The sequence below is a fragment of the Carcharodon carcharias genome, assembly GCF_017639515.1.
Source record: "Carcharodon carcharias isolate sCarCar2 chromosome 37 unlocalized genomic scaffold, sCarCar2.pri SUPER_37_unloc_7, whole genome shotgun sequence".
Classification (NCBI taxonomy): domain Eukaryota; kingdom Metazoa; phylum Chordata; class Chondrichthyes; order Lamniformes; family Lamnidae; genus Carcharodon; species Carcharodon carcharias.
In genome coordinates, this window is record NW_024470772.1 from 242,214 (window position 1) to 261,456 (window position 19,243).

The window sequence follows — 19,243 nt, forward strand, 5'->3', positions numbered from 1 at the left end:
CTCAGTACTGACCCTCCGACAGTGCAGCACTCCCCCAGTACTGACCCTCCGACAGTGCGGCACTCCCTCAGCGGTAGCACTGGGAATGTTGGCCTGGTTTATGGGTCGGTATCTCTGGAGAGGGGCTCGGCCTTGTGACCAGGTGGTTGAGTTTTGGGATTGGCGCAGGCTCCAGCGTGGGGGTTGGGGGTGGGGGTGGGGTAACTGTGCGCGCTCAGTGCTGTTAGCCTCGTGTTACAATCGAGGATACCGCCCACCCTGCTTCTCCGCTTGTCCCCAGGGCCGGGTTGAGACAATCGCTCCACGCGGCTGGAGTGGGTGTGGCCTGTTTGACCGAGGGACAAGATCTGTCCAATCGGACGACAAGGAACCCACTTCCTGATTGGCCGGGGCTGCGCCAGGATGGGCGCCAATGGCAGCCAGAATCCCGCGGGAATACCAGCACGGATAACGTCCCGGCGGGATTGGCGAGCAGGGGTTGGGGGGGGAAGGGCAGGTCTGCGTCTACCCCCTTCCCCCGCCCCCCCACCCCCTCCTTCCTTGCAACAACGACAGCTCAAAGCAAGGTCAGGACAAGCCAATGATCCTTCCCAAATCTTCAAACCCCATTGCCAACAATATCGACCCACGTTGATACAGGGCCTGTCACGTGGAACGAGCTTCACACACAACAACAACTTGCATTTATCTAGCGCCTTTAACCCAGTGAAACGTTCCCCCAGGTGCTTCACAGGAAGGTCAATCAGACAGAATCTGACCCCGAGCCACATACGGAGATATTTAGGGACAGGGGAGCAAAAGCTCGGTCACAGAGGTCGGTTTTAAGGAGTGTCTTAAACAAGAGAGAGAGAGAGAGACAGAGAGAGATAGACAGAGACAGACAGAGAGAGAGATTTTGAGACAGAGAGAGAGACAGAGAGAGACAGAGACAGAGCGAGAAAGAGAGAGGGAGAGGGAGAGAGAGGCGGAGAGGTTTAGGGAGGGAATCCCAGAGCTCAGGGTCCCAGGCAGCTGAAGGCACGGCCGCCAATGGTGGAGCGATGGGAATCGGGGGATGGTCAAGAGGCCGGAATTGGAGGAGCACAGAAATCTCAGAGGGTTGTAGGGGCTGGAGGAGGTTACAGAGATAGGGAGGGTTGTAGGGGCTGGAGGAGGTTACAGAGATAGGGAGGGTTGTAGGGGCTGGAGGAGGTTCCAGAGATAGGGAGGGTTGTAGGGGCTGGAGGAGGTTCCAGAGATAGGGAGGGTTGTAGGGGCTGGAGGAGGTTACAGAGATAGGGAGGGTTGTAGGGGCTGGAGGAGGTTACAGAGATAGGGAGGGTTGTAGGGGCTGGAGGAGGTTACAGAGATAGGAAGGGGTGTAGGGGCTGGAGGAGGTTACAGAGATAGGGAGGGTTGTAGGGGCTGGAGGAGGTTACAGAGATAGGGAGGGGTGTAGGGGCTGGAGGAGGTTACAGAGATAGGGAGGGTTGTAGGGGCTGGAGGAGGTTACAGAGATAGGGAGGGTTGTAGGGGCTGGAGGAGGTTACAGAGATAGGGAGGGTTGTAGGGGCTGGAGGAGGTTACAGAGATAGGAAGGGGTGTAGGGGCTGGAGGAGGTTACAGAGATAGGGAGGGTTGTAGGGGCTGGAGGAGGTTACAGAGATAGGGAGGGGTGTAGGGGCTGGTGGAGGTTACAGAGATAGGGAGGGTTGTAGGGGCTGGAGGAGGTTACAGAGATAGGGAGGGTTGTAGGGGCTGGAGGAGGTTCCAGAGATAGGGAGGGTTGTAGGGGCTGGAGTAGGTTACAGAGATAGGGAGGGGTGTAGGGGCTGGAGGAGGTTACAGTGAGAGGGAGGTGTGTAGGGGCTGGAGGAGGTTAAAGAGATAGGGAGGGGTGTAGGGGCTGGAGGAGGTTCCAGAGATAGGGAGGGGTGTAGGGGCTGGAGGAGGTTACAGAGATAGGGAGGGGTGTAGGGGCTGGAGGAGGTTACAGAGATAGGGAGGGTTGTAGGGGCTGGAGGAGGTTACAGAGATAGGGAGGGTTGTAGGGGCTGGAGGAGGTTACAGAGATAGGGAGGGGTGTAGGGGCTGGAGGAGGTTACAGAGATAGGGAGGGGTGTAGGGGCTGGAGGAGGTTACAGAGATAGGGAGGGGTGTAGGGGCTGGAGGAGGTTACAGAGATAGGAAGGGGTGTAGGGGCTGGAGGATGTTACAGAGATAGGGAGGGGGTGAGGAGGGATTTGAACACGAGGGTGTGAATTTTAAAATCGAGGTGTGTCTGGACCGGGAGTCAGTGTGGGTCAGTGTGAGCACAGGGGGTGATGGGTGAGGGGGACTCGGTGTGAGTTCGGATACGGGGGCAGCGGAGTTTGGGATGAGCTGAGGTTTATAGGGGGAGCGATAGGGAGGGGCAGGGGGATGTTTGGCTTCCCCAACCCCACCTGTCACCAACTCAAACACTTGTCATCGTGAAGACAAATACCCGTGGGCTGGAAGAGGAAACACGATGGTTAATCTGGAAAAACTCCGGGGCTGGAGTTTCCCTTCTCTTGGGTCATCATGATGCGAAGGTGGGAGGTGGGCACTGTCGTTATGTAATATGACAGGAAGCTCCCGCTATCCCCTTGGACGGACCTGAGCTGGTGTTGGCCCAAAGTCAGTCCTTGGCCATTTCTGATGGAAATGTCCCCAAAAGCATTGGCTCTGATGAAGGTGCAGTTGTCCTCAGTGCCTGCGGGGTGAGAGGATGTGCCTGCATGTCTATCCGATAAGGCCTTAAACTAAGGCCCTGTCTGCACTCTCAGGCCAAAGATCCCACAACCATTACAGGATGAAGGGGGCACCTAGCCCTTTGAGAATGTGGGGGGGGTGAGCTGCCTTCTTGAGCCGCTGCAGTCCCTGTGGTGTAGGTACACCCACCGTGCTGTTAGGAAGGGAGTTCCAGGATTCTGACCCAGTGACAGTGAAGGAACAGCCGATATATTTCCAAGTCAGGATGGTGAGTGACTTGGAGGGGAACTTCCAGGTGGTGGTGTTCCCCATGTGTCTGCTGCCCTTGTCCTTCTAGGATGGTAGAGGTCGTGGGTTTGGAAGGTGCTGAGGTGACAAAAGGCTCTACATAAATGCAAGTTTCTCTTTGTTTACACTATTGGGAGCACATTAGGGTTAGGGGGAGGGTCCCTCTCTCCGTAGAATGAGGTAGAATTTCACAGCACGGCGATTTGACCCAAAGGATCAATGCCGGAGTTTTAGTCTCCACACGGACTTCCGCTCCCCAATCGCAGGACATGTTGGGAATTCTGTTTTATTTGCCAATTTTCCAGGAGGCTGTGGAGGGGCTGAAGGTGGGGTAAAACACTGGGCCCCAGGATGGTGGGGGGGTGGGGGGGGGGGTTGCTGCTCCAGCGGAGCACAGCCGTTTCCCCCGCGTTGGGGGTGGCGTCAATCGGGGGAAGGGCGAGGGGGGTGGGTGGGGTGGTGGAAGGAGGAGAAAGGGTAAAGAGGGGATGGGGGAGGAGGGGGGAAGGAGAGGTAAGGAGAATGCCAATGAGACAACAGGGCAAACTGAGAAGGCCCCTTCAGGCCTTTCTGAAAATGGAGGCCCAGTTGCTGTGAACTGGCTCGCGGGCCTTGCTCGACGGCAACCTCGGGGCCTCCCAATTGCTGACTCAGCCAGTCCTTCAGCCTGCAGCTTGGAATGTCAACGGGGAGAGCGAAAAGACGGGAGGGAGAAGCCGAAATGTCGCATGGTGACAACATGGGGCCTGTGCGCTCAGGCTTCAGAAATCAGGGAATGGACTGGGGCCCCCTTTCCGGAGCTGCCTCCTGAACAGATCCCAAAGAGGAACCTGACTTTCTGCAGACTGTTTGACCGCATTTCCCTGATCAATGAACTCCAGGTGCGAGAGAGAGAGAGAGAGAGAGAGAGAGAGAGAGAGAACCAGTCACAGCTGGAATATAAATCCCTCAGGGGTGGAGAAATGTGTTTACGCAATGTTAATCAGCTCCTGAGAACTCTGCGTCTTCATCCTCAATCCACAATTAATCTCAGCGACCTGCACCGCATGGTTAATGAGAGCCTCCTTCAGGAGAGACTGACGCTCTGCTATTCCTTTACTTTCTCACTCTCTCTCTCTCTCTCTCTCTCTCCCTCTGTTTTTCACATTCCCTCTCTCCATCTCCTCTCAGTATTGCAAAACAAAAGCAGAATTACCTGGAAAAACCCAGCAGGTCTGGCAGCATCGGCGGAGAAGAAAAGAGTTGACGTTTCGAGTCCTCATGACAGTTCTGTCGAAGGGTCGTGAGGACATGAAACGTCAACTCTTTTCTTCTCCGCCGATGCTGCCAGACCTGCTGGGTTTTTCCAGGTAATTCTGTTTTTGTTTTGGATTTCCAGCATCCGCAGTTTTTTTTTTTGTTTTTATCTCAGTATTGCAGATGTGTTTCAGCAGCCCATCCTCAGGTCCAGCTGGAATGCTAGTATACCCTGCGTGGGCTGAACGGCCTCTCTCGGTAACATTCAACCTGTCTCACTCTCAAGCCCGCTCAATCGGATGCTCGTGGGTTACAGCCCCAACTACAGAGGCTCGAGACCTCGTAATCCAGACCGAGACACCCCCCCCCCAGTGCCAGTACTGAGGATGCGCCGCGCTGTCGGAGGGTCAGTGCTGAGGGAGTGCCGCGCTGTCGGAGGGTCAGTGCTGAGCGACGCTGCGCAGTTGGAGGGTCAGTGCTGAGGGAGTGCCGCACTGTCGGAGGGTCAGTGCTGAGGGAGAGCCGCACTGTGGGAGGGTCAGTGCTGAGGGAGCGCCGCACTGTGGGAGGGTCAGTGCTGAGGGAGCGCCGCACTGTCAGAGTTGCCGTCTTTCAGGATGAGACATTAAACCGAGGCCCCGTCTGCCCTCTCGGGTGGGTGTAAATGATCCCACGGCCACTATTGGAAGAAGAGCAGGGGGGAGTTCTCCCCGGTGTCCTGGGGCCAATATTTATCCCTCACCCAACATCACTAAAAACAGATGATCTGGGTCATTATCACATTGCTGTTTGTGGGATCTTGCTGTGCGGAAATGGGCTGCTGAGTTTCCTACATCACAACAGGGACCACACTTCAAAAACAAACAGTCCCTCGTTGTCTGTGAAACACTCTGGGATGTCCCGAGGGGGTGACAGGAGCTGGAGAGATGGGGGGATGGGGAGATGGGGGGATGGGGAGATGGGGGATGGGGAGATGGGGGGGATGGGGAGAGGGGGGGATGGGGAGATGGGGGGATGGGGAGATGGGGGATGGGGAGATGGGGGGGATGGGGAGAGGGGGGGATGGGGAGATGGGGGGATGGGGAGATGGGGGATGGGGAGATGGGGGGGATGGGGAGAGGGGGGGATGGGGAGATGGGGAGATGGGGGGATGGGGAGATGGGGAGATGGGGGGATGGGGAGAGGGGGAGATGGGGAGAGGGGGAGGGGAGGAGATGGGGGGATGGGGAGATGGGGGGATGGGGAGAGGGGGAGGGGAGGAGATGGGGGGATGGGGAGGGGGGGAGATGGGGGGATGGGGAGATGGGGGGATGGGGAGATGGGAGAGATGGGGGGATGGGGGGATGGGGAGATGGGGAGATGGGGAGATGGGGAGATGGGGGGATGGGGAGATGGGGGGATGGGGAGATGGGGGGATGGGGAGATGGGGAGATGGGGGGATGGGGGGATGGGGAGATGGGGAGATGGGGGGATGGGGGGATGGGGAGATGGGGAGATGGGGGGATGGGGGGATGGGGAGATGGGGAGATGGGGAGAGGGGGAGGGGAGGAGATGGGGAGATGGGGAGATGGGGGGGATGGGGAGATGGGGAGATGGGGGGATGGGGGGATGGGGGATGGGGAGATGGGGAGATGGGGAGATGGGGGGATGGGGAGATGGGGAGATGGGGAGATGGTGAGATGGGGAGATGGGGGGATGGGGGGATGGGGGATGGGGAGATGGGGAGATGGGGAGGGGGGGGATGGGGAGATGGGAGAGATGGGGAGATGGGGAGATGGGGAGATGGGGGGATGGGGGGATGGGGGATGGGGAGATGGGGAGATGGGGAGATGGGGGGATGGGGGGATGGGGAGATGGGGAGAGGGGGAGGGGAGGAGATGGGGGGGATGGGGAGATGGGGAGATGGGGAGAGGGGGAGGGGAGGAGATGGGGGGATGGGGAGGGGGGGGATGGGGAGATGGGGAGGGGGGGATGGGGAGATGGGGGGATGGCGGGATGGGGCGATAAGGGGATGGGGAGATGGGGGAGATGGGGGATGGGGAGATGGGGGGATGGGGAGATGGGGAGATGGGGAGAGGGGGAGGGGAGGAGATGGGGGGGATGGGGAGATGGGGGGATGGGGAGAGGGGGAGGGGAGGAGATGGGGGGATGGGGAGGGGGGGGATGGGGAGATGGGGAGGGGGGGATGGGGAGATGGGGGGATGGGGAGGGGGGGAGAGGGGAGGATGGGGAGATGGGGAGATGGGGAGAGGGGAGGATGGGGAGATGGGGGAGATGGGGGGATGGGGAGATGGGGAGATGGGGAGATGGGGGAGATGGGGGGATGGGGAGATGGGGAGATGGGGCGATAAGGGGATGGGGAGATGGGGAGATGGGGAGATGGGGGGATGGGGAGATGGGGAGATGGGGCGATAAGGGGATGGGGAGATGGGGAGATGGGGAGATGGGGGAGATGGGGGGATGGGGAGATGGTGAGATGGGGGGATGGGGGGATGGGGGGATGGGGAGATCGGGGGATGGGGAGATGGGGGGATGGGGGGATGGGGAGATGGGGGATGGGGAGATGGGGGGATGGGGAGATGGGGGGATGGGGGGATGGGGAGATGGGGGGATGGGGTGATGGGAGATGGGGGGATGGGGAGATGGGGGGATGGGGGGATGGGGGGATGGGGTGATGGGAGATGGGGGGATGGGGAGATGGGGGATGGGGGGATGGGGGGATGGGGAGATGGTGAGATGGGGGGATGGGGAGATGGGGGATGGGGATATGGGGGGATGGGGGGATGGGGAGATGGGGGGATGGGGAGATGGGGGGATGGGGAGATGGGGGGATGGGGGGATGGGGGGATGGGGAGATGGGGGATGGGGAGATGGGGGGATGGGGAGATGGGGGGATGGGGGGATGGGGAGATGGGGGGATGGGGGTGATGGGAGATGGGGGGATGGGGAGATGGGGGGATGGGGGGATGGGGGGGTCTGTGCTGGGATTGGGGTGGGGTGGGTGGGAGTGAATATCAGTCCAGGCTCCAACCTCTTGACTGCGATCCACAGCCTGCTGTGATGCCCTATGTAGTTGAATGTCACAACTCTTTCTGCCTGGGACATACCTGTCTGGGTGGGTGAGGGAGTGTTTAGCTCCCTGAGGAGTTCAGACAGAGGGGGGGTAGGCTGTGAGGGGATTGAGGGGGTGTCTGGAGAGAGCGAGAGGTTTGATGGGGGTGCGGGGGTGATTTGAGCATTGCTGCAATGGGAGGGGACACTCAGTGTCCAGCTCCCCGGCTCTGCTGACCATTCAGGTATTCAGCCGGCCCTTCACTCTCGCTCAGGCCCCATGGGGAATCCTCCTGTACATCGGTCAGATCGCACAGCGTAACGTGACCCTCCTCCCCCAGCCCCTCACCCTCGTCACCCTCCCCTCCTCCCTCCTCCAGTCCCTCACCCTCGTCACCCTCCCCTCCTCCCTCCTCCAGTCCCTCACCCTCGTCACCCTCCCCTCCTCCCTCCCTCCCACACTCAACCTCCCCCAGTCCCTCACCCCCGTCACCGTCCCCTCCTCCCTCTCACACTCTCCCCCTCACTCACTCCCTCCCTCTCTCTCTCACCCTCTCATTATCTTTTAGTCACTCATTCGCTCTCTCTCTCCATCCCCTATCCAGGTGACGCCAGTCGGGGCCTCCGTGAATGGGTAAAGGCCTCAAACCCCACCCATCCGAAACAACTGCTATCCGACTACAGAGGCCTTCAGCACTCTTGTAAATCGTCACCCAGGCATGATTAGTCCTGTTATACAGGAACAGGAGGAGGCCATTCAGCCCCTCTTGAACTTGTTACTCAGGAACAGGAGGAGGCCATTCAGCCCCTCTCGAGCCGGTTGCACAGGGACAGGGGGAGGCCATTCAGCCCCTCACCGAGCCTGTTATGTAGAACAGAAGGAAACTATTTACTTAGTGAAGGGAGCTGAATGGCCTTTTCTTCCAAAATTCCTAGTTCTATCCACAGTGCAGCGATGACTTGCAGAGTTGAATAATCTCTCTGTGCAGATATGAAGAATGGTTAGAGGGGTGTGGACTTATAGAATTCTTATATCCTGTCCCTGGGTGAGCCAGAGGATCAGCAAAATCCAAAGCTGGAATACCAGCCGTGCTGAACAAAGGAGCTCATTGTGCCCGAGCCCTCACTACAGGGACTTGAGCCCATAACACAGGCCGACATACTCTCTACAGCGCTGAGGGAGCACCACACTGTCGGAGGGTCAGTGCTGAGGGAGCACCGCACTGTCGGAGAGTCAGTGCTGAGGGAGTGCCGCACTGTCGGAGGGTTAGTACTGAGGGAGAGCCGCACTGTCGGAGGGTCAGTGCTGAGGGAGCGCCGCACTGTCGGAGGGTCAGTGCTGAGGGAGCGCCGCACTGTCGGAGGGTCAGTGCTGAGGGAGCACCGCACTGTCGGAGAGTCAGTGCTGAGGGAGTGCCGCACTGTCGGAGGGTTAGTACTGAGGGAGAGCCGCACTGTCGGAGGGTCAGTGCTGAGGGAGCGCCGCACTGTCGGAGGGTCAGTGCTGAGGGAGAACCGCACTGTCGGAGGGTCAGTGCTGAGGGAGAGCCGCACTGTCGGAGGGTCAGTGCTGAGGGAGCGCCGCACTGTCGGAGGGTCAGTGCTGAGGGAGAGCCGCACTGTCGGAGGTTCAGTGCTGAGGGAGCGCCGCACTGTCGGAGGGTCAGTGCTGAGGGAGCGCTGCAGTGTCGGAGGGTCAGTGCTGAGGGAGCACCGCACTGTCGGAGGGTCAGTGCTGAGGGAGCGCCGCACTGTCGGAGGGTCAGTGCTGAGGGAGAACCGCACTGTCGGAGGGTCAGTACTGAGGGAGCACCGCACTGTCGGAGGGTCAGTGCTGAGGGAGCGCTGCAGTGTCGGAGGGTCAGTGCTGAGGGAGCGCCGCACTGTCGGAGGGTCAGTGCTGAGGGAGCACCGCACTGTCGGAGGTGCCGTATTTCCCATGAAACATGAACGTGAGATTCGGTCTGGCCATTCTTGTTCAGTCTCTGGCTGGACTGTGGTCTATTGATGCCCACGGTGTCTGCCATGTCTAAATGGTGGGGCAGCCAGGGGCAAACTGAAGTCTTCAGGGCTGGACACAAGCACTGGCTGCCCGCAGCAAATCAATCAGGGGGCTTTTGTGATTGGAATTCTGGCGTCAATCGATGCCAGTGACACGTGCACCTGAAGGCAGTGTGGTCCTGAGCCCCACACACAGAGCAGGAGAGTGGCAGGCTTCACTCCGGGCCTGCAGCTCCGTCTAAACGCCCTCCAAACAGAGGCAGCCATTTGACATCACACACTGAATTTGAACTGCGTTCCACAGGATGTGGACAGAAACCAACATCCATGCTCCTGTTATCACAGAGAGGAAATTGTTTTAAAAACACCTGCCTCGGTCTGGGGGATCTCCGAGCTCATTTTAAAACAACAATTTGCATTTATCTAGCACCTTTAACGGAGTAAAACCTCCCCCAGGCGCTTCACAGGAAGGTCAATCAGACAGAATCTGACCCCGAGCCACATACGGAGATATTAGGGACAGGGGAGAAAAAGCTCGGTCAGGGAGGTCGGTTTTAAGGAGCATCTTAAAGGAGGAGAGAGAGGGAGAGGTGAAGATGGTTAGAAAGGGAATTCCAGAGCTCAGGGACCCAGGCAGCTGAAGGCACGGCCGCCAATGGTGGAGCGATGGGGAATCGGGGGATGGTCAAGAGGCTGGAATTGGAGGAGCCCAGAGATCTCGGAGGGTTGTAGGGACTGGAGGAGTTACAGAGATAGGGAGGGTTGTAGGGGCTGGAGGAGGTTACAGAGATAGGGAGGGTTGTAGGGGTTTGAGGAAGTTACAGAGATAGGGAGGGGTGTAGGGGTTGGAGGAGGTTACAGAGATAGGGAGGGGTGTAGGAGCTGGAGGAGGTTACAGAGATAGGGAGGGTTGTAGGGGCTGGAGGAGGTTACAGAGATAGGGAGGGTTGTAGGGGCTGGAGGAGGTTACAGAGATAAAGAGGGTTGTAGGGGCTGGAGGAGGTTACAGAGATAGGAGGGTTGTAGAGGCTGGAGGAGGTTACAGAGATAGGGAGGGTTGCAGGGGCTGGAGGAAGTTACATTGATGGGGTGGGTAGTAGGGGCTGGAGGAGGTTACAGAGAGAGGGAGGGTTGTAAGGGCTGGAGGAGGTTACAGAGGTAGGGAGGGTTGTTGGGGCTGGAGGAGGTTACAGAGATAGGGAGTGTGTAGGGGCCGGAGGAGGTTACAGAGATAGGGAGGGTTGTAGGGGCTGGATGAGGTTACAGAGATAGGGAGGGTTGTGGGGCTGGAGGAGGTTACACAGATAGGGAGGGTTGTTGGGGCTGGAGGAGGTTACAGAGATAGGGAAGGTTTTGGGGGCTGGAGGAGGTTACCCAGATAGGGAGGGTTGTAGGAGCTGGATGAGGTTACAGAGATAGGGAGGGTTGTACGGGCTGGAGGAGGTTATAGAGAGAGGGAAGGTTGTAAGGGCTGGAGGAGGTTACAGAGATAGGAAGGGTTGTAGGAGCTGGAGGAGGTTACAGAGATAGGGAGGGTTGTAGGGGCTGGAGGAAGTTACATTGATGGGGTGGGTAGTAGGGGCTGGAGGAGGTTATAGAGAGAGGGAGGGTTGTAAGGGCTGGAGGAGGTTACAGAGATAGGAAGGGTTGTAGGAGCTGGAGGAGGTTATAGAGAGAGGGAGGGTTGTAAGGGCTGGAGGAGGTTACAGAGATTGGGAGGGTAGTAGGGGCTGGAGGAGGTTATAGAGAGAGGGAGGGTTGTAAGGGCTGGAGGAGGTTACAGAGATAGGGAGGGTAGTAGGGGTTGGAGGAGGTTATAGAGAGAGGGAGGGTTGTAAGGGCTGGAGGAGGTTACAGAGATTGGGAGGGTAGTAGGGGCTGGAGGAGGTTATAGAGAGAGGGAGGGTTGTAAGGGCTGGAGGAGGTTACAGGGATAGGGAGGGTAGTAGGGGCTGGAGGAGGTTATAGAGAGAGGGAGGGTTGTAAGGGCTGGAGGAGGTTACAGGGATAGGGAGGGTTGTAGGGGCTGGAGGAGTTTACAGAAATAGGGAGGGTTGTAGGGGCTTGAGGAGGTTACAGAGATAGGGAGGGTTGTAGGGGCTTGAGGAGGTTACAGAGATAGGGAGGGTTGTAGGGGCTTGAGGAGGTTACAGAGATAGGGAGGTTTGTAGGGGCTTCAGGAGGTTACAAAGTTCGGAATGGGTGCAATGAGAGGTTTGAGCACGAGGATGCAAATGTCTAAATATCCGTCAATGTAGGTCACCGAGCAACAGGCGGACAGAACTTGTTAGGAATGAGGAACGAGGGAGCAGCTGCAGCTGCTGGTGGGATCTTGCTGTGCTCCAATCAGCTGTCTCGATTCCTTCAACAGTGACTGCACTGCAACTGAATCAACAGGTTTGCCAGAAGGCCCTTGGGGGACATTAGGAGCACAGGGGAAACACAAGTTTCTGCTCACTGGAGCGAGGCTTAAACATTAAAGTAGTTTAATTTGCAAACACGCCCTGGCTTCTGGGAGATGAAGAGGAGCCTGAGTCCCAGAAATCTCAGCAGAATCTTCCAGACGTTGCTTTGTTCTGTCACAGCACATCCAAAACACCCAGTTTGAAACAGGCCAGTCCGGTTTTACAGGAAGAAACAGAAAGACTTGCAGCGATTGATGGTCTTGGAGATTCAGTGCATGAATAGAGAGAGGAGGGAGTATTCTCCTGTTCGGGGAGTACTCGTCTCTGCTCTCCCATACTGTCACTCACCTGAACCTGTTGCTAACTGAAGTAAACATCAGGTGTACATGTCCTCATTGGGACGAGGGGTGGATGAGGTTTGGGGTGATGGACGATGTTTAACTTTTATTTTCAGGCTGTCTATGACTGACCCTCCAACCCCACCGACAGCTCCAACTCAAGGCTGAGCTAGCACAGATGGGATAGGCTGAATGGCCACCTTTAGGATGTCTCATTTCTGCCCTCCCACTTTTAACAATTTTACCACAACCTAGTCGACAGCTCAGTTTAACTCCTCATCTGCAAGACGGCACCTCCGACTGTGCAGCGCTCCCTCTGTACTGAACCTCCGACAGTGCGGCGCTCCCTCAGCGCTGACCCTCCGACAGTGCGGCGCTCCCTCAGCGCTGACCCTCCGACAGTGCGGCGCTCCCTCAGCGCTGACCCTCCGACAGTGCGGCGCTCCCTCAGCGCTGACCCTCCGACAGTGCGGCACTCCCTCAGTACTGACCCTCCGACAGTGCGGCGCTCCCTCAGCGCTGACCCTCCGACAGTGCGGCACTCCCTCAACGCTGACCCTCCGACAGTGCGGCTCTCCCTCAACGCTGACCCTCCGACAGTGCGGCGCTCCCTCAGCACTGACCCTCCGACAGTGCGGCGCTCCCTCAGCGCTGACCCTCCGACAGTGCGGCGCTCCCTCAGCGCTGACCCTCCGACAGTGCGGCACTCCCTCAGTACTGACCCTCCGACAGTGCGGCGCTCCCTCAGCGCTGACCCTCCAACAGTGCGGCACTCCCTCAACGCTGACCCTCCGACAGTGCGGCTCTCCCTCAACGCTGACCCTCCGACAGTGCGGCGCTCCCTCAGCACTGACCCTCCGACAGTGCGGCGCTTTCTCAGCACTGACCCTCTGACAGTGCGGCGCTCCCTCAACGCTGACCCTCCGACAGTGCGACACTCCCTCAGCACTGACCCTCGCACAGTGCGGCGCTCCCTCAGCACTGACCCTCTGACAGTGCGGCGCTCCCTCAGCACTGACCCTCTGACAGTGCGGCGCTCCCTCAGCACTGACCCTCCGACAGTGCGGCTCTCCCTCATACTGACCCTCCAACAGTGCGGCGCTCCCTCAGCACTGACCCTCTGACAGTGCAGCGCTCCCTCAGCACTGACCCTCCGACAGTGCGGCGTTCCCTCAGCGCTGACCCTCCGACAGTGCGGCACTCCCTCAACGCTGACCCTCCGACAGTGCGGCGCTCCCTCAGTACTGACCCTCCCACAGTGCGGCGCTCCCTCAGTACTGACCCTCTGACAGTGCGGCGCTCCCTCAGCACTGACCCTCCGACAGTGCGGCACTCCCTCAGCACTGACCCTCCGACAGTGCGGCGCTCCCTCAGCACTGACCCTCCGACAGTGCGGCGCTTTCTCAGCACTGACCCTCCGACAGTGCGGCGCTCCCTCAGTACTGAACCTCCGACAGTGCAGCGCTCCCTCAGCACTGACCCTCCGACAGTGCAGCGCTCCCTCAGCACTGACCCTCCGACAGTGCGGCTCTCCCTCAGCACTGAACCTCCGACAGTGCGGCGCTCCCTCAGCACTGACCCTCCGACAGTGCGGCGCTCCCTCAGCACTGACCCTCTGACAGTGCGGCGCTCCCTCAACGCTGACCCTCCGACAGTGCGACACTCCCTCAGCACTGACCCTCGCACAGTGCGGCGCTCCCTCAGCACTGACCCTCTGACAGTGCGGCGCTCCCTCAGCACTGACCCTCTGACAGTGCGGCGCTCCCTCAGCACTGACCCTCCGACAGTGCGGCTCTCCCTCATACTGACCCTCCAACAGTGCGGCGCTCCCTCAGCACTGACCCTCTGACAGTGCGGTGCTCCCTCAGCACTGACCCTCCGACAGTGCGGCTCTCCCTCAGCACTGACCCTCCGACAGTGCGGCACTCCCTCAGCACTGACCCTCCGACAGTGCGGCACTCCCTCAGCACTGACCCTCCGACAGCGCGGCGCTTTCTCAGCACTGACCCTCCGACAGTGCGGCACTCCCTCAGTGCTGACCCTCTGACAGTGCGGCACTCCCTCAGTGCTGACCCTCCGACAGTGTGGTTCTCTCTCAGTAACACTGAGTATCTTTCTGGATTATGGGGTTCAAGGCCATGGAGCCCGAGTCTACGACATTTCAGGCTCTGGGTGGAGAATGATGGTTGGTTGGCCTGGTTGGGGTTGGCAATCGCTTGAATCTGTGATCTATTGCAGGAGGAGGCGATACCAGAGCTGGAGATTGACGTTGACGAGCTTCTAGATTTAACCAGTGAAGAGGAAAGGGCGGCAAGAGTGAAGGTAAGGAACAGAAAACTGAGCCTTTATGGTGTGTGGTGAGGCTGAGGATTGATCAAATTATCACTTGTTCATTACCTGAGCTGCAATCCAGCTCTCTGGGCCTCAATCCAGGCCCCCGGGCCTCAATCCAGTTTGTTGGGCCTCAATCCAGCTCTCTGGGCCTCAATCCAGGCTCCCAGGCCTCAATCCAGGCTCCCAGGCCTCAATCCAGGCCCCTTGACCTCAACCCAGGCCCCCGGGCCTCAATCCAGTTTGTTGGGCCTCAATCCAGACCCCCAGGCCTCAATCCAGGCCCCTTGACCTCAACCCAGGCCCCCGGGCCTCAATCCAGGCTCCCAGGCCTCAATCCAGGCCCCTGGGCCTCAACCCAGACCCCCGGGCCTCAATCCAGGTTGTTGGGCCTCAATCCAGACCCCTGGGCCTCAATCCAGGCCCCTTGACCTCAACCCAGGCCCCCGGGCCTCAATCCAGGCCCCTTGACCTCAACCCAGGCCCCCGGGCCTCAATCCAGGCCCCTGGGCCTCAACCCAGGCCCCCGGGCCTCAATCCAGACCCCCGGGCCTCAATCCAGACCCCCGGGCCTCAATCCAGGCCCCTTGACCTCAACCCAGGCCCCCGGGCCTCAATCCAGGCTCCCGGGCCTCAATCCAGACCCCCGGGCCTCAATCCAGTTTGTTGGGCCTCAATCCAGACCCCAGGCCTCAATCCAGGCCCCTTGACCTCAACCCAGGCCCCCGGGCCTCAATCCAGGCTCCCGGGCCTCAACCCAGACCCCCGGGCCTCAATCCAGGTTGTTGGGCCTCAATCCAGACCCCCAGGCCTCAATCCAGGCCCCTTGACCTCAACCCAGGCTCCCAGGCCTCAACCCAGACCCCCGGGCCTCAATCCAGGTTGTTGGGCCTCAATCCAGACCCCCAGGCCTCAATCCAGGCCCCTTGACCTCAACCCAGGCTCCCGGGCCTCAATCCAGGCCCCCGGGCCTCAATCCAGGTTGTTGGGCCTCAATCTAGGCCCCCAGGCCTCAATCCAGGCCCGCAGGCCTCAATCCAGTCTCCTGGGCCTCAATTCAGAACCCTGGGCTTGCTCGTCAGGCCCTTGGGTTGAAACAATCCGGGGAACCCGAGATCAGATCCTGCCCTGAGCAGTTGGAGAATTTGAATTTGGCTGAATTGCTGCTCTCGGTATACAGCGACCGTGTAGATCGTTGTTAATAACCCCAACCAGGGTGCACCAAGGCTGCAGTGATGGAGAATCTGCTGGTCCTTCCCTGGCCTGGACCTCGATGTGACTGTGCCCCACAGGGGCTGAGTCTTACCTGAAGGGGTTGAGTGAGATACTCGAGCGTTCGATCCCAGAACCTTGTGGAGGGGCAATCGGTAACTCGGTGTGGAAGCCAAGGCCCACCTCCTGTCTGTGTGTTTGCAGAACGAAGCCTCTCGCTTGTCCCACGTGCTGCGCAGTAACAACCCTTTAAATTCTCTCTTGCAGGAACTTCTCATCGAGTGTTACAAACCGACTGACGTAAGTACACAGCTTGGCGATGTCTCTTTAAAAACAAATCGCGGCTAAGATACAGGAGTCCCACGGTGCCTCACAGGGGTGGTAGCTCAGGCCCAAGGCTCCGTCGGCCCTCTCAGGCCCGAGGCTTCGTCCGCCCCCTCAGGTGGAGGTCAAAGTGCCCACACGCACACCATTTAATAGACGCCTTTTGTGGGAAGCAGTGCCTTGACGGTATTGTCGCTGGACTCGTATTCCAGGAACCCAGGGTAATACCTGTTCAAACCCCACCAGGGCAGCGGGTGGAATTTAAATTCAGTTAATAAATCTGGAATTGAAATCTAGTCTCAGTAACGGTGACCGTGAAACTATCGTCGATTGTTCTGGTTCATCTGATAACCAGCCTGAGGCCTACACTTCCAAATTTAGGCTAGGCCAAAGCCTGAGGCCTACACCTCCAACCCATCTGGTTCACTAATGTCCCTTTAGGGATGGAAACCTGCCGTCCTTACTTACCCGGTCTGGCCTACATGTGACTCCAGACCACACAGCCACGTGGGGGTTGACTCTTAAAAATGCCCCCTGAACAAGGGGCAATTAGGGATGGGCAATAAATGCTGACCCAGCCAGCAACGTCCACGTCCCCGTGAACAAATAATAAAACAACATCCCTCAGAAGCGACTGTTTGCCAATGTTTGAGTTCGCGATGTCGGAGCAAATTCTTGACCTTGTTCGGGGATTGTCCGGACGGCAGGGATCAGGCCAGGGAGCGGGGTCGAGGGGCAGGTACTCGAATTGTCTGGATGTGACTGCTGCTGTCCCACAAGGAGTCAGCACTGGGGACTCAACAGTTTTTACCGCATTTATCAACAACGGGACAGACAGCTGCATCTCCAAATCTTCCGACAGCAACAAAGAGAGATGAGGGGGCCGGGTGGAAGGAAAGCGTGATGGAGATATTGATGGATTAAAGTCAAGGGGCAAGACTGTGGCTAAAGGCTTCCAAATGTGGGCAAATGTCAGGAGGAGGGGCACGGGTGCCTCACACAAACCAGGCTTGTATTGCCTGGAATTTAGAAGATTAAGGGGTGACTTGATACAGATTTTTGAGATAATATGGGGAACAGATGGAGTGGTGTGGGGGGTTGGGGGGGGTGGGGTTGCAGAGAGAGAGAAACCACTCTCGCTGGTTGGGGAGTCTGGGACTCGAGGGCAGAATCTAAAGATTAGCGGCAGACGTTCTTTCAGGAGAGAGATTAGGAAACACTCCGACACTCAAAGGGTGGGGACGAGTTTGGAATCTCTCTTCCATCACACGGTGACTGATCCATTGTTATTTTTAAAATCAGAGAGGTTTTTGTTAATCAATAGTTACTCAGGTATTCGGGGGCAAAGGGTATATTTGGGGTTAGGTGAGGAACGGCCGGGGCAGGTGAGAAGGGCATTGTACCAGGGAGAGCACAAACAGCTTGTTCCTTCAGTAATTTGTAACAGGGGGAGTACAGGCCATTACTCAACCAGCCCCCGTTTGCAGAACACAAAAAAGTCTACTGTTAGATGGGATTTTGTGATTGGACAGCACTTGGTGAACAATCCTGAGTGCGCTAATAGTGACATTAATAACCAATTTAAGATAATCAGTCGGGCTCATGGTGTGCCTCATTTATGCTCGCTGGAAGTGACATACATTCATACGCAGGGACCTATCCTCTGCAAACAAAAGGAATATGTTTGAATTACCCGGGGAACTTGGGGAGCCGAGAGTTCCCCGTTGCTTTCTCCCTGGCAATGCCTCAGCCAATCAGAGACAGCTTGCCAACCAATCAGGGTCCCCTTCCTCTCCTGTAGTATAAATTGTTGAGAGTGTTTGAAATTTGGTGTTCTTGTGTCCTGATGAGTGCAAAGATGAGAAGCTTCACCAAAAGTCTCATTTTTGAGCAATGCTCAAGGACGAATCGTGCTGTATGAGCGCGACCCCTGTCTTTCTGACGTTTCCTCCTTCTCGTTCTCCAGGACTTTGTGAAGGAGCTGCTGGAGAAAGTACGGGGCATGCAAAAACTCAACACACCCAACAAGTTCAGCCCGCACCAGAGCAAGTGATGGCTTTGGACGGCCAAGGACAGTCCCCAGGAGCGCGGGGAGCGGATTGGGGGCTGTGTACTGAGAGGGCGGACGGAGGGAGTGGGGAGCGGAGGGCAGGGGGGCTGGGTGGGGGTGGGGGGGGGTGGCATTTAAATGTTGAAAAGGGGTAAGGGTAGAGGGTGGGGGAAACAATGCGGGAATGGCCTCACAGGACTGGGGCCTTGATGTAGCACACGGGAAGAGAGAGAGAGAGAGAGAGACAGGGACAGGAGAGGTCACTGGTGAAATCGCGCATCGCTCTCTCTCTCTGGGACACTTTCTTATTTTAACCGCCCCTCCCCAGCCTCGGAAGGAAAACGGAGGGTGGTGATTTCGGACTCTTGGCACTCAAACCTCTCCTTTCCTCTCCTGCGTGTGGGGTCACTGCAGTGGGGGAGGGGCGGTGCTTGTTATACTTCCTCTGTTATTAATTTTAAAGTGTAAAAAAAACTGCTGTTTTTTTTATTGAAAATGAATTAAAGTTCGCTTTGTAAAAAAAAACCACACACATGAAAGGCACAAGTGAACTGGAGGACGAAACCACCTCCACCCACCACCCCCCCGATCTGTTTCTCCATCGCTTCACATTGCTGCTAGGCTCTGCAGCGGGTAAACCAGAAGGCAGGGCTTCAGAAGGTTCTCCGAGGGTTTTGGCCACTCCAGCCTGAGGCTGAAAGGTGAATCAAAGATAGGCTGGACCAAAGTCTGAGGCCGATACTTGCAAATCTAGGTTAGGCCAAAGCCTGAGGCCTACACTTCCAAATCTAGGCTAGGCCAAAGCCTAAGGCCTACACTTCCAAATCTAGGCTAGGCCAAAGCCTGAGGCCTACACTTCCAAATCTAGGCTAGGCCAAAGCCTGAGGCATGCACTTCCAAATCTAGGCTAAAGCCTGAGGCCTACACTTCCCAATTTATGCTAGACCAAAGCCTGAGGCCTACACTTCCCAATTTATGCTAGGCCGAAGCCTGAGGCCTACTCATCCAAATCTAGGCTAGGTCGAAGCCTGAGGCCTACACTTCCAAATCTAAGCTAGGCCAAAGCCTGAGGCCTACACTTTCCAAATCTAGGCTAGGTCGAAGCCTGAGGCCTACACTTTCCAAATCTAGGCTAGGCCGAAGCCTGAGGCCTACACTTCCAAATCTAGGCTAGGCCGAAGCCTGAGGCCTACACTTCCAAATCTAGGCTAGGCCGAAGCCTGGGGCCTGCATGCCCAAATGGTGAAGGGGGAGGGTGGTGGTTAGGAAACAGTGAGGTGGGCGCCTGAAGATTT

General features: G+C 57.8%; 1 protein-coding gene across 1 annotated transcript in view; it reads left to right on the forward strand.

Annotated features, from left to right (window-relative positions):
* The window catches only part of LOC121274760 (protein phosphatase 1 regulatory subunit 14B-like), a 25,064-nt gene extending 7,029 nt beyond the window's left edge, over positions 1-18,035 (forward strand). Inside the window, exons 2-4 of the mRNA XM_041182105.1 lie at positions 14,270-14,353; positions 15,842-15,874; positions 17,865-18,035. Of these exons, the coding sequence (XP_041038039.1) occupies positions 14,270-14,353; positions 15,842-15,874; positions 17,865-17,951 (204 nt within the window). The 3' untranslated portion in view covers positions 17,952-18,035. The remainder of the gene's footprint in view (positions 1-14,269; positions 14,354-15,841; positions 15,875-17,864) is intronic.
* Positions 18,036-19,243: the final 1,208 nt, after the last annotated feature.